The 12,845-nt window shown below is 47.8% G+C and overlaps 1 protein-coding gene across 1 annotated transcript in view; it reads right to left on the bottom strand.

The window, feature by feature from the left end:
* The window catches only part of LOC117368580 (zinc finger protein 271-like), a 47,595-nt gene that overhangs the window by 19,628 nt on the left and 15,122 nt on the right, over window positions 1-12,845 (bottom strand). Inside the window, exons 5-6 of the mRNA XM_033962310.1 lie at window positions 1,891-2,004; window positions 1,637-1,747 (exon numbers count right to left, since the gene is read on the bottom strand). Coding sequence (XP_033818201.1) covers window positions 1,637-1,747; window positions 1,891-2,004 — 225 coding nt within the window. The remainder of the gene's footprint in view (window positions 1-1,636; window positions 1,748-1,890; window positions 2,005-12,845) is intronic.

The following is a 12,845-nucleotide window of genomic DNA, read 5'->3' on the forward strand; positions in this document are numbered from 1 at the left end:
TTCAGGTTTTTATTTATCAAAAGATTCATATCATTTGCTATAATATTTTGGGGCACATCAGATCTTCCTCACTCCTTCCAATCAACATCAAATCTATTTTAGCAAGATTTAATACCAATGTGTGACCTACCATCTAATCATTCACAGCCTTCAAACAAAACGATAATTTCATTTGCAGTTCAATTCTCCAGTCAATCATAGGGGAAAAAATTGAATGCCATCAGCATAAAATCGGTAACTGACACCCAATTGCTTGAAACGCATGTCCCAAAGAAGTCATATAGAGATTAAAAAGCAAAGCCGAGATTGCGGATCCCTGTGGAATACCCTTAAACACAGACATAGTAGTGGATATGTGTCCATTACTCTGTACTCTGATTGAACGATCCTGAAAATATGAAACAAACCACTTATACACTCCACCTCCTATTCCCATCCTCATCAGTATTTGCAACAAAACGTCAATATCTACTGCAGGGCTGTCCAAGTCCGGTCCTCGAGATCTACTGGCAGGCCAGGTTTTCAGGATATCCACAATGAATATGCATGAGAGAGATTTGTCTGCACTGCCTTCTTGGTATGCAAATCTCTCTCATGCATGTTAATTGTGGATATCCTGAAAACCTAGCCTGGCAGTAGATCTCGAGGACCGAACTTGGGCAGCCCTGATCTACTTTGAGGACACATCCAGGGAAAGCAGACAAAACATTTTGTTCTTATCCATACCCTATTTTCTTTCATCCACAGTTGTTATCAATAGTGATTCAACACTGTGTCCAATGCGAAATCCAAATTGATGACAATCAAGTAAATTTTCTCTGTCCACGAACTTTTCTAGTTGTTTTAAAACTATTTTCTCTATAAATTTTCCCTAGAAAAGGCAACACAGATATGGGTCTATAATTTCCCAAATCTGTTTCATCCAAATCCGCCCTTTTTAACTTAGGTTTTAATCGTAGCAGTTTTGAGCAATTTCAGCATTTTTGAAACCCTGGGGGAAAGCCTGAAATCTCTCTGCAGGAGAGTCTGTCTGGCTTGGAGAGGTCTGAATGCTGCAGACGGAGCTCTGGGAGTCATAGTCAATACAGCATCTCATCTTGGTTATTATCAGGAACAGCCAAATGTGAAGATTGTCTCAGCACAAGGACAATCCCAGACCCCTGTCCCATATGGAAGTCAGAAGGAGACAGAGCCTGGGAGAGAAGAAGCATACATTTCATTTCCCTCCATTTATTCCACACCTTAATGTAAAGTCCTCAAATCTTGGGCCAAAATAAGACACTTAGAAAAAGCATTTTCTTCCCTAATCTTTTGCATTCTCAGCCATGTTTAGTCATTCCTCCTCATCACCACTGTTTCTTTTAACAATACGTAGAAACATGATGGCAGATAAAGGCTGAATGGCCCATCCAGTCTACCCATCCACAGCAGGTTTCTCAGCCCCATGACATTAGGATGAAGGGTTTTACAGATCTGACAGTGACCCATCTCTATTAGCTGCCTCCTCCACCTCCAGAGCAACCTACTTCATCCAAACTAGGGGAAAAAACCAATGGAAAGAAGAGCATTAAATTATTGAATGGTCCAGTCATGGTACTAGTAGAATGTAGATGTGCGGGAGGAACTTTATACTTACTTGTTACAGGGTGAATATGTTCAGATGCCTCTGAATAAGGAGGATCTACGAAGGGGAGATTTTCCTCTTGCTTGACACTCAGTGAGAACACAGACGTCACAATAGGAAGGCCTGTGATGAGAGAACACATTTACAAGGATATAATAATACTAAGTTAAGAAATACATTTTAAGTCTCCAAATGTTTGATGTCGAGGACCCATCTCCCATTATCTGAAAAAAGCAGAGCCCTTTAAATCCTAAACATTTACTTACTCTTCATGTGGCCATGTGGTTTGCCTTTTCCTTCCCACTCAAAGTGTTGAGTGAAATATTTCTCATCTTCCTTTTTAATCTTGAATAAAACATCAGGATTAACAATTGAGTAACCTGTTAATAAGAAGAAGGAAAATGACATAGAGAAGATGCGGTATATAAGCCTAAGGTTTAGTTTAGTTTATATATAGCACTGGTGTCAAACACAAGGCCCGCAGGCCGAATCCGGCCCGCCTGGCAGTTTATGCAGCCTGCAGTGCAATGCGACGTTTTCATTGCTGCCCCAGGGTGTTTTATCTTCTGGCTGGCTCCCTCCTCATTTCCGTAGTGTGCACAAAGCTGCCGGGCAGCAGTTCCTTGCGCGTCCCGCACCTGATCCGGAAGCATTCCCTCTGACGTTGCGACATCAGAGAGAAGGCTTCTGGTTCAGGCGCAGGACATGCGTGGGAGCCTGAAGCTTTGTACACACTGCGGAAATGAGGAGGAGGGAGCCGGCCAGAAGATAAAACACCCGAGGGCGGCAATGAAAACCTAAGACACCTGCCGGAGAGAAACACCTAGTTGAGGCACAGAATGGAGGGAGGGAGAGGGGCATGTTGGGAATCAAGAAAGAGGGAGTACAAACTTCGGACAAATGATAGAAGGGAGGAGGCATGAACTTGGGACACAGAATGAAGGGAAGGAGAGAGCCACAGAATGGAAGAATGGAGAGAGTGAGGAAAAGAAATGATGAGGTGAGGGAGGGAATAGAAATGGAGAATTGAATGTCTGAGAGAGAGAAAGAGAAATGGTGCACATGAGGAGATGAAGGAGAAATTTTGGGCAGAGAGAGGGAGGGAGAGAAAATTATTGGACATGGTGGTGGGAGAGGTGCAAGGGGAAGAAAGAGATGTCAGACCACTGGAATGAGAAGGAAAGAGAGAGAGATGCCAGATCATGGAGTGGAAGGGAAGGAGGGGAGAGAAAGATGTCAGACTGCAGGGAGGAGAGATACCAGACCGCAGAGAGGAGAGAAGAAGAGAGATGTTAGACTTTGGGAAGAGGGAGGGAATGAGAAAGAGATGCCAGACCAGAGGAGAGGAGAGGGTATGAGAAGGAGAGGAGAAATATTGCCAGACCATATGAGGAAAATAGAGTTGTCTGACCATGGGAGAAGGATGAGATGGTGCACAGGGATGGAGGGGAAGGGAAGACAGAGGTAGGAGATGGTGCACAGCAGTGGGTGTGGTAGGGAAGATATAAGAAAAAATGCTTCTTATGGATAGATGGAAATAGGGGAGAAGAAAGAGGGAGGAGATGGTATGGGAAGACATAGAAAAGTAGATAGATTTTGAGAAGAAAGCAGAAAAATGGAAGAAAGCTGAATGTTAAAAGTTAATGCTAAAGATGGATGTATTGCAGAAAGTGAAGAAAAGAAAAGCAGCAAATGGATAAGGTGGCCCTGGATACACAGTTAAGAGCACAATCAGAAGGAACTGCAGCCAGAGACTGGAAAAGATGGTTTGAAAACCAAAATTACAAGACAACAAAGGTAGGGGAAATGATTTTATTTTCAATTGAGTGTTTGAATTGTGTCAATTTTGAGAATTTACATCTGCTGTCTATATTTTGCAGTGTTCAGGAAGAAATGCATTTGTTTCTTTTTTTCTGGGGTTGTACCGCATGCAGAGAGGGTTTGTTTGTATATATTAGTTTGTGTACATTAGTTTTAGTTTGTGGTCCCGTATTTGCATGGTGGTTATCTGTGTTCTGTTAGGAATGAATGTTGAGAAGCATACAGTGTGCTTTGTGTAGTTTAATTTTGTGGTTAACCATTATGTGTTAATAAGATTATATTGTGTGCATATATGAAAAATGAATGAAAAAAATGGTATTACAATTAGATTGGGTGGGGTCTGGCCCGCAACTTAATCTGTGTTTTAGATTTCGGCCCCTTAATGTGATTGAGTTTGACACCCCTGATATATAGAAACCCTATGGAAGTACCATCTGTTTCCTGCTCTGAAGATGAAATGCATGAAAGTGTGCACGGAGGGGGGTGGGGTGGGGGGAGATTTTGAGTATTTGTCTGACAAAGCTTGGAGAGAAGAGGCAGCTGCAACCTGCCACTTAATTACGCTTAAACCTTGGAGATTTGCTGGTGTAGATATTTCTCCTCATGATCCTCCTAGATCAGCGGTCTCAAACTCAAACCCTTTGCAGGACCACATTTTGGATTTGTAGGTACTTGGAGGGCCGCAGAAAAAAAATAGTTAATATCTTATTAAAGAAATGACAACTTTGCATGAGGTAAAACTTGTGCAACATGCAGAAAGTGAAAAACTATCTAAACTTCACTTTCTGCATATTGCACTGCTTTCAGCTGTGTATAGCTGAAATTATCAGAAGCAATTAAGGAAAAATTTAGAAACTATAACAAGTTTTACCTCATGCAAAATTGTGATTTAGATTCCAAAGTATCAACTGCAAGAGACAAGATTTTGGTGTAGTCCTCTAGGCTTTTTTGTAGAGGGGAGAATCAATATCCGTCTTGTGCCTTGAGGCCTCGATTCTATAAAGGGCGCCTAAGTCATGCCTAAAGTTAGACGTTCTTTAGGCATCCAATCTAAGTAGTTAATGAGCCAATTAAGGGTCTTAAGCGATAATTGGTACTTAGGCTTATCCCAGGACAAGCAGGCAGCTATTCTTGACTGATGGGTGACGGCACCGACGGAGCCCCGGTACGGACAATTTTAGAGTGATTGCACTCTAAGAACTTTTTAGAAAGTTCTAGCTCGGCCGCACCGCGCACGCGCGAGTGCCTTCCCGCCCGACAGAGGCGCGCGGTCCCTCAGTTTCTTAGTTTCCGCGGAGCTAAGAAGACGCGTTTTCAACGGCTGTTGAAAAATTTTTCCTAACTTGCCTTCCCGCTCGCGTAAAGGTTTGGCTTAATTTGCCTTTTTTCTTTCTTTTATTTTGTTAAAAAAAAAAAAAAAAATCTTTCATTTTTTTCTTCAATTTCGGTTTTCCCCGGCGGGGCCTTCTGCCACCATCGAAGCCTCGGCCTTCGATTTGGCGGAAGCCGTTTTTCCTTTCATGCCCCCTCAACCGGGTTTTAAAAAGTGCCAGCGGTGTGCTAGGCCTATATCTCTCACGGACCCACACAACTGGTGTTTACAGTGTTTGGGTCCTGAGCATCAGGCCTCTTCTTGCACCCGCTGTGCTACTTTGAAAAAACGAACTTTAAAAAATCGCTTAATTCAACAGCGATTGTTGTTCGGTGCCGAGATGTCCGACCCCGTTCCTTCGACTCCGGCTTCGGCACCGATTCAGTCGGCACCCTCGTCTTCGACGCCGCGTGATTCCACACCGGCATCCCAACAGTCAGGTAAGCCGGCTAAGAAGCCTTCCCCGCTGGAACGTCTTCCGGCCTCGAGTGCAGTGAGCCCAATCCTGCCGCCGGTTCGACGCCAGCGGAAGCGCTCCGCCCCTATAGAGGTGAGTCCCTCGACATCGGGCTCCTCATCTCCGGGGCGTCGAGCGGCACCGCAGGTACCGCAGAAGAAAAAAGCGGTACCGGTGCCATCCCTCGATGACCGCATTACGGCCATCCTTCAGGTGCAGCTGAAGGAGCAATTAGAACGACTCCTTCCTGCTATCATGACACCGAACCTTCCGGTGCCAGTTCGCACCGAGCCATCGGTACCGGTTGTTGAACAACCTGTATCGGTACCGATTGTGGAACCCGTATTATCCACTTCCACTGTTTCGGTACCGCTTCACCTAACCTCATCGGTATCGATGCCAGTCCTTGCACCGGAGCCGAGAGCTCACCATCAATCGGTGCAGACTTCGGCACCGGTGCGTCCGATAACTTCTCCGGACACGGTATCGATGAGGTCGGGTAAGTCGATGCGCAAAACCCGACACATGCAAACGTCGACACCTGAGTCTCGGGACCATTCTTCCCATGTAAGGGACCCTGATCTGTGGGGAGACTCAGAGGAACCCTTTCTTTCTGAAGGAGAATGTTCCTCAGAGGAGGAGGATTCGGCTGTCCCTGACCCATCCTCCAAACAGGCCACTTCCTCTTTCTCTAGTTTTTTGAAAGAGATGTGTGAGTCCTTGTCCATTCCTTTGGAGGCTGAATCCAAAAAGTCTAAAGCTTTTTTGGATGCCCTTGATTTTGATCAGCCTCCAAAGGAATTTTTGAAACTTCCCCTTCATGACATTCTGAGGGAAACTTTCTATAAGAATTTAGAGACTCCTTTAACTGTCCCAGGGGCCCCACGTAAACTGGATTCTCTATATAAAGTAATTCCCATTCCTGGGTTCGACAAACCTCAACTACCACATGAATCCTTATTTGTCGAATCCACCCTTAAAAAGACTTCAGGAGCCAGTGTATATGCATCTGTCCCTCCTGGCAGAGAAGGAAGGGCCATGGATAAATTTGGTAAGAGGCTCTACCAAAATGCTATGTTAGCTAATAGGGCTAGTAATTATGCTTTTCATTTTTCTTTTTATTTAAAGCATCTCCTTACCACCATGGCTTCCTTCGAGAAATATCTTCCTTCACGAAAGCATTCCGCTTTTCACGCATGCTTGTCGTCTCTTCTCCAATTGCGTAAGTTTATGGTGAGATCCATATATGACACTTTTGAACTTACATCCAGAGCGACAGCAATGTCAGTAGCTATGCGTCATTTGGCCTGGCTTCGGGTATCCGAGCTTGATGTTAACCATCAAGATCGGTTAGCCAATGCCCCATGTCTAGGGGATGAGCTCTTTGGGGATTCCATGGACTCAACCACACAAAAGCTCTCTGCTCATGTGACGCGCTGGGATACCCTGCTCAAGAATAAAAAGAAGCCTCCTCCGCCAAGACCATACAGGCAGCAATCGGCCTACCAACGCCGTTTCACAGCCCGTCCATTGCCTACCACTGCTCAACAACCTAGGCGTCAGAGGCAACAGCAACGTCAGCCTCCCAGACAACAGCAACAGCAACAAGCTGTAAAACAACCTCCTCAGCAAAAGTCACAGCCCTTTTGACTTCATTCTCCGCAGTATAGCCAGTATCCCTATTCCTGCTCTCCTGCCTCAACCAATAGGAGGTCGACTTTCTCTGTTCCTCAGCCGGTGGGAAGTAATCACTTCGGACCAATGGGTCCTCAACATCATCCGCCACGGCTACTCTCTCAACTTTCAGACTCTCCCACCTCAAAGCCTGCCAAAAGAGTCTGCTTTGAACAGTCCTCAATCAGCCCTCCTTATTCAGGAGGTCCAATCCCTCCTCCTTCTGAACGCTATAGAGGAAGTTCCTCTAGATCAAAAGGGGCAGGGATTCTACTCCCGTTACTTTCTAGTTCCCAAAAAGACAGGAGATCTCAGACCCATCCTGGATCTTCGCGATCTCAACATTCATCTAGTAAAAGAAAAATTCAAGATGCTTTCTTTAGCCATCCTTTATCCCCTTCTAAATCAATACGACTGGCTATGCTCCCTCGATCTCAAAGAGGCTTACACTCACATACCGATCAATGTAACCTCAAGACCATATCTCCGATTCATGATCAATCATTGTCATTACCAGTACAAGGTGCTGCCCTTCGGTCTTGCCTCATCTCCAAGGGTATTCACCAAATGTCTCATTGTGGTGGCGGCTTTTCTACGCTCTCACCACCTGCATGTATTTCCTTACCTGGACGATTGGTTGATCAAAGACACTTCTGCCCAAGCGGTCCTTCTGGCCACCAACCAAACCATCCAGTTTCTACAACTTCTGGGATTCGAGATCAATCTACCCAAATCTCATATCATTCCCACTCAGAGGCTTCAATTCATTGGAGCGATCCTGGATACACTCCTCATGAGAGCTTTCCTGCCATCCAATCGTCTCCAGACTCTTCAGTCTCTATGTCACCAGGTGCTTCCTCTGCCGTCCATCTCAGCAAGACAAATGATGGTACTCTTGGGGCACATGGCATCCACAGTTCATGTCACACCTCATGCCCGTCTTCACCTGCGCACTCCTCAATGGACCCTTGCTACCCAGTGGTCCCAAGTGTCGGATCCTTGCTCACGACACATATCTGTGACATCATCTCTTCGTCAGTCTCTTCAATGGTGGTTGGTATCCTCAAATCTATCCAGAGGTCTTCTGTTCCATCAGCCTCCTCATCAACTAGTCATCACCACCGACGCCTCTCTGTACGCATGGGGAGCTCACCTGAACGAGTTCCAGACTCAAGGTCTTTGGTCAGCCCAGGAAAGGAAACATCAAATCAATTTCCTGGAACTCAGAGCGATGTTTTACGCCCTCAAGGCCTTCCAACACCTTCTCTTTCCTCAGGTCCTTCTGTTGTGCACAGACAATCAGGTTGCGATGTACTACATCAACAAACAGGGTGGGACAGGCTCTCGCCTTTTATGCCAGGAAGCCCAGAAGATCTGGAATTGGGCCATAGATCACCATCTCTTCCTGAAAGCTATATACATTCAGGGGAAACAAAATTCCTTAGCGGACAAACTCAGCAGAATTCTCCAACCTCACGAGTGGACACTCGATCCCGTAACTCTGCAGTCTATCTTCGATCAATGGGGCACTCCTCAGATAGACCTCTTTGCAGCTCCTCACAATCATCAGCTGCCCCTATTCTGCTCCAGACTTTACTCTCCGCACCGTCTAACAGCAGATGCTTTTCTCCTCGACTGGTCGAATCTGTTCCTGTACGCCTTCCCTCCTCTGCCTCTCATGTTGAGAACCTTGTTCAAGCTCAAGAGAGAACGAGCCACCATGATTCTGATTGCTCCGAGGTGGCCCAGGCAACATTGGTTCTCCCTTCTACTTCAACTCAGTTCCAGGGAACCTTTTCTTCTTCCTCTGTTTCCTTCTCTGCTTACGCAACAGCAGGGAACCCTTCTGCATCCCAACCTCCAGTCTCTACACCTGATGGCTTGGTATCTCTCGGGCTGAACTCGACTGATACTCTTTTGTCTCAGCCCGTTCGTTCCATTCTGGATGCCTCCAGGAAACCAGCCACTCTACAATGTTACCATCAAAAGTGGACAAGATTTTCTTCCTGGTGTCTTCTTCATCATCTTGATCCCACTTCCCTAGCAGTGGAGACGTTGTTGGATTATCTTCTTTCTTTGTCTGATTCTGGCCTGAAGTCCTCTTCCATCAGGGTCCACCTCAGTGCCATTGCAGCTTTTCATGAGCCAGTCCATGGAAAACTTCTTTCAGCTCATCCCCTGGTATCCAGGTTCATGCGTGGGCTTTTCAATGTGAAACCACCTCTTAAAGCCCCTCCGGTTATCTGGGATCTCAATGTGGTTCTTTCAGCTTTAATGAAGCCTCCATTTGAACCTTTAGCTACTTCTCCTTTTAAATTTCTCACTTGGAAGGTACTTTTCCTTATTGCTCTTACCTCTGCCAGGAGAGTCAGTGAACTTCATGCACTGGTTGCAGATCCACCTTTTACGGTCTTTCATCATGACAAGGTGGTTTTGCGTACACATCCAAAGTTTCTCCCCAAGGTTGTCTCGGAATTTCATCTCAACCAATCCATTGTTCTACCGGTTTTCTTTCCCAAACCTCATTCCCATTCTGGGGAACAAGCTCTGCATACTTTGGATTGTAAAAGGGCTCTTGCTTACTATCTGGAGCGTACGAAACCCCACAGATCAGTTCCCCAACTTTTTCTGTCCTTTGATCCGAACAAATTGGGACGTCCTGTTTCTAAACGCACGTTGTCTAATTGGCTAGCAGCGTGCATTTCTTTCTGTTATGCTCAGTCCGGACTGACACTGGAAGGTTCTGTCACGGCCCATAGAGTCAGAGCAATGGCAGCATCTGTAGCTTTCCTCCGTTCCACTCCTATTGAGGAAATCTGCAAAGCTGCTACTTGGTCCTCAGTTCACACTTTTACATCTCATTATTGTCTGGATGCATTCTCCAGAAGGGATGGTCACTTCGGCCAATCTGTATTACAAAATTTGTTTTCTTAATGGCCAACCTTCCCTCCATCCCTCTTTTTGTTAGCTTAGAGGTCACCCATCAGTCAAGAATAGCTGCCTGCTTGTCCTGGGATAAAGCACAGTTACTTACCGTAACAGGTGTTATCCAGGGACAGCAGGCAGATATTCTTGCGTCCCACCCACCTCCCCGGGTTGGCTTCTTAGCTGGCTTATACTAACTGAGGGACCGCGCGCCTCTGTCGGGCGGGAAGGCACTCGCGCGTGCGCGGTGCGGCCGAGCTAGAACTTTCTAAAAAGTTCTTAGAGTGCAATCACTCTAAAATTGTCCGTACCGGGGCTCCGTCGGTGCCGTCACCCATCAGGCAAGAATATCTGCCTGCTGTCCCTGGATAACACCTGTTACGGTAAGTAACTGTGCTATCCAAAGGACACAGACGACACTTTGTAGACGCAGCCACAATTTCATGGATGCCATGTTTAAAACTCGCGCCTAACTCACTAGGCATGGGCGTGGTTTGGGCAGTGGCTCAATTTGGGCGTCTTTTGATTCATTTACTAACACTGAGTGACCTAGGGCGTCCATATGATGCCTATAATGAAAAACGGGGCTACTTTTGAGCTTAGTTTGGGCATCAAATAGATCCGAGTTCTATGGACAGAACTTAGGCACAGTTTGGATGTCCTTAATGCGATCTGCTAAATAGTTCTCTGGGATTTATTTTTGCTTTATTAAGCTCAAAATACATTTCTTTAGCACTCTCCAGACCAGTAGAGGTTAACTTTACGAATGGGTATATATCTAATCATGACCAGCAGGTGGAGACTGAAAACAAAACTTTGGGACAGTATATACTATCCTCCCTTCTCTATTTCCCTCAGTCTTCTTTCAGTCTCCAGCAGGTGTTGAGTGATCTGTACCCATCTCTCTTGGTAGGGCTGTTGGAATTTGTTTAGGGGTTTATTGTCCCTGTTTTTGGCCGGACGGAGCTTGGTCGGGCCCTGTTTGGGGGTCCGTCCGACCTCGGGGGTGTCAAACCCGGCGGGTCACGAGCGGGGTCCCTCCCCCCACTTCCTCCACCTCCCCACATTTTTTTAGAGGAGCCTCAGCAGTAAGCCTTGCCCCCTAAGTCAAGCAAGGCATATTGCTTCGAGAGCCTGTGGAGTCTGTTCTGTAAAAAAATAAAATAAAAAATCCTGAGGTAGTGCTGGTCTGAAGGGTTGTTTCCCTTTAAGAAAACTGTATTTTACTGTATTTTTTCATGTAACCAGCACTTTTTTATAGCTAGGTCGCGTCTGGAGCAATTGTGCCCTTCTCCGGGGGAGTAGGCCACAATTTTAGTCCAGCCGCGAGGCACTCGCGGCCGGCCTGAACTCGGCGGTTTGGGTCGGTGAGGTGGTGGAGCTCCGTCGGCAGCGGCTGCAGGCGCCCAGAGCTCCCCGCCGATGGTGCCTCGCGAGTCGGCTTGGAGCAGTGGGGAAGCCCGGTCTTCCACAACCGCCCACGGAGGGATTCCCCGAAGGATTCCCTCTCAGCTGATTTTTTGACAGCTGATGCCGACTTGCCTGTCTTAGCGGCTGAGACTGTTCAGTCTTCTCAGCCGCTACAGGCCATGGAGGGAGCATTTTTGGCGGGAACTTCGCCATTTTCTTTGTCTGGCCCCTCCATTTTGTCTGCAACCTCAGGTGACCTTCCCCCTGTATGGCGAACACAGGGGCAGGTTTCAGCATGGACCCCTGCTGGGGCAGGGAGTCCCTGGGGACCCCCAGGGGTTTTTTGCCCCCAATTTATTTTCTTTCTTTGTGCGGACTTTTGGGGGTCCCACGTGCGCCTGGGGGGTTTCGGGGGGGGTTTCCCTCCGCGCCCCCTATGGCTTTGCCTCCCTCTTTTCGTTTGGCGTCCCCTCTTCCTCCTCCCTCATCCAAGCGCCCGCGGGGGGGCTTGGATTGCGAATTGGTGGGCGGAGGAGCGTGTTGGCCTGGTTGAGGACCTGGCTGCTTTGGCGGGCTTCCAGGATCCTCTAGAGGGGACGCCTGTTGGCAGCGGGGCGGCGGGTTTCCCGTCTTCCAGAGCAGATGCGTCCGTGGTGCGCTTTTTTATTCAGAGGGATGAGCTTTTAGACCTGTGTAGCAGGTCTCCTTGGTGCTGCATTTTTGCAGTGGCGCCGCCGGAGACCCCGCGTATGGGGGCCCCTCTGCTTCAGGGGGTCTGTCCTGGTTCCCGCTCTTTTCCTGTGCGTCAGGATTTGCGGGATTTTGTGTTGGCGCAGTGGCCTATGGGCGCAGTTTCGTTTGGTGTGCGCCTTGGCTCTTGGGTATCCCGTCCCGGAGGGAGGTAGGGCTACCTTAATTTCGCCAATGGGGAACGCGGTGGTCTCGGCACTTCCTAAGCGGCATACCGTGCCTGTTATGGACGGTTCTGCTCTTAGGGTCTCGGAGGCGCGTGCGTTAGAGACTCTTCTTAAGTATGATTTTGATGTCTCTGCCTTTGGGGTCCAGGCGGCTGTTTGTGGGGAGCTAGTCGCTCGCGCCGTGTTTCGGTGGGCTGAGCGTGTCCTGGATCGGGAGTCTGATGACTGGTCTCTAGTGGATCAGGAGGTAGCGAAGATTGCGATGGCTGCCTCGTTCCTCTCAGATGCTCTTTATGACTTGGTGCGGATTTCGGCTAAGTCTATGGCATGGCCGCGCGGCGTATTTTGTGGCTGCGCGCTTGGGCGGCGGATTCTGCGTCCAAAGCTAAGTTTACTAAAGTTCCCTTTAGGGGGTCTTTTTGTTTGGAGAGGAATTAGATGAGTTGATTCAGACTCTGACGGACTCGAAGGTGCCCCGTCTGCCTGAGGACCGTGCCCGCCCTGCGTCTAGGTGTGGGGCTGCCCGGGGGCGTTTGCGGGAATTTCGCAAGTATCGCCCGGGGCGTGGGGCTGCTTCTTTCCCGGCTCAGGGTTTTTCCCGGGGTCGGTTCTTCCAGCGCATGCAGCCCTTTCGGGGGGCCCGTC

Source organism: Geotrypetes seraphini, chromosome 10 (assembly GCF_902459505.1).
Source record: "Geotrypetes seraphini chromosome 10, aGeoSer1.1, whole genome shotgun sequence".
NCBI lineage: Eukaryota > Metazoa > Chordata > Amphibia > Gymnophiona > Dermophiidae > Geotrypetes > Geotrypetes seraphini.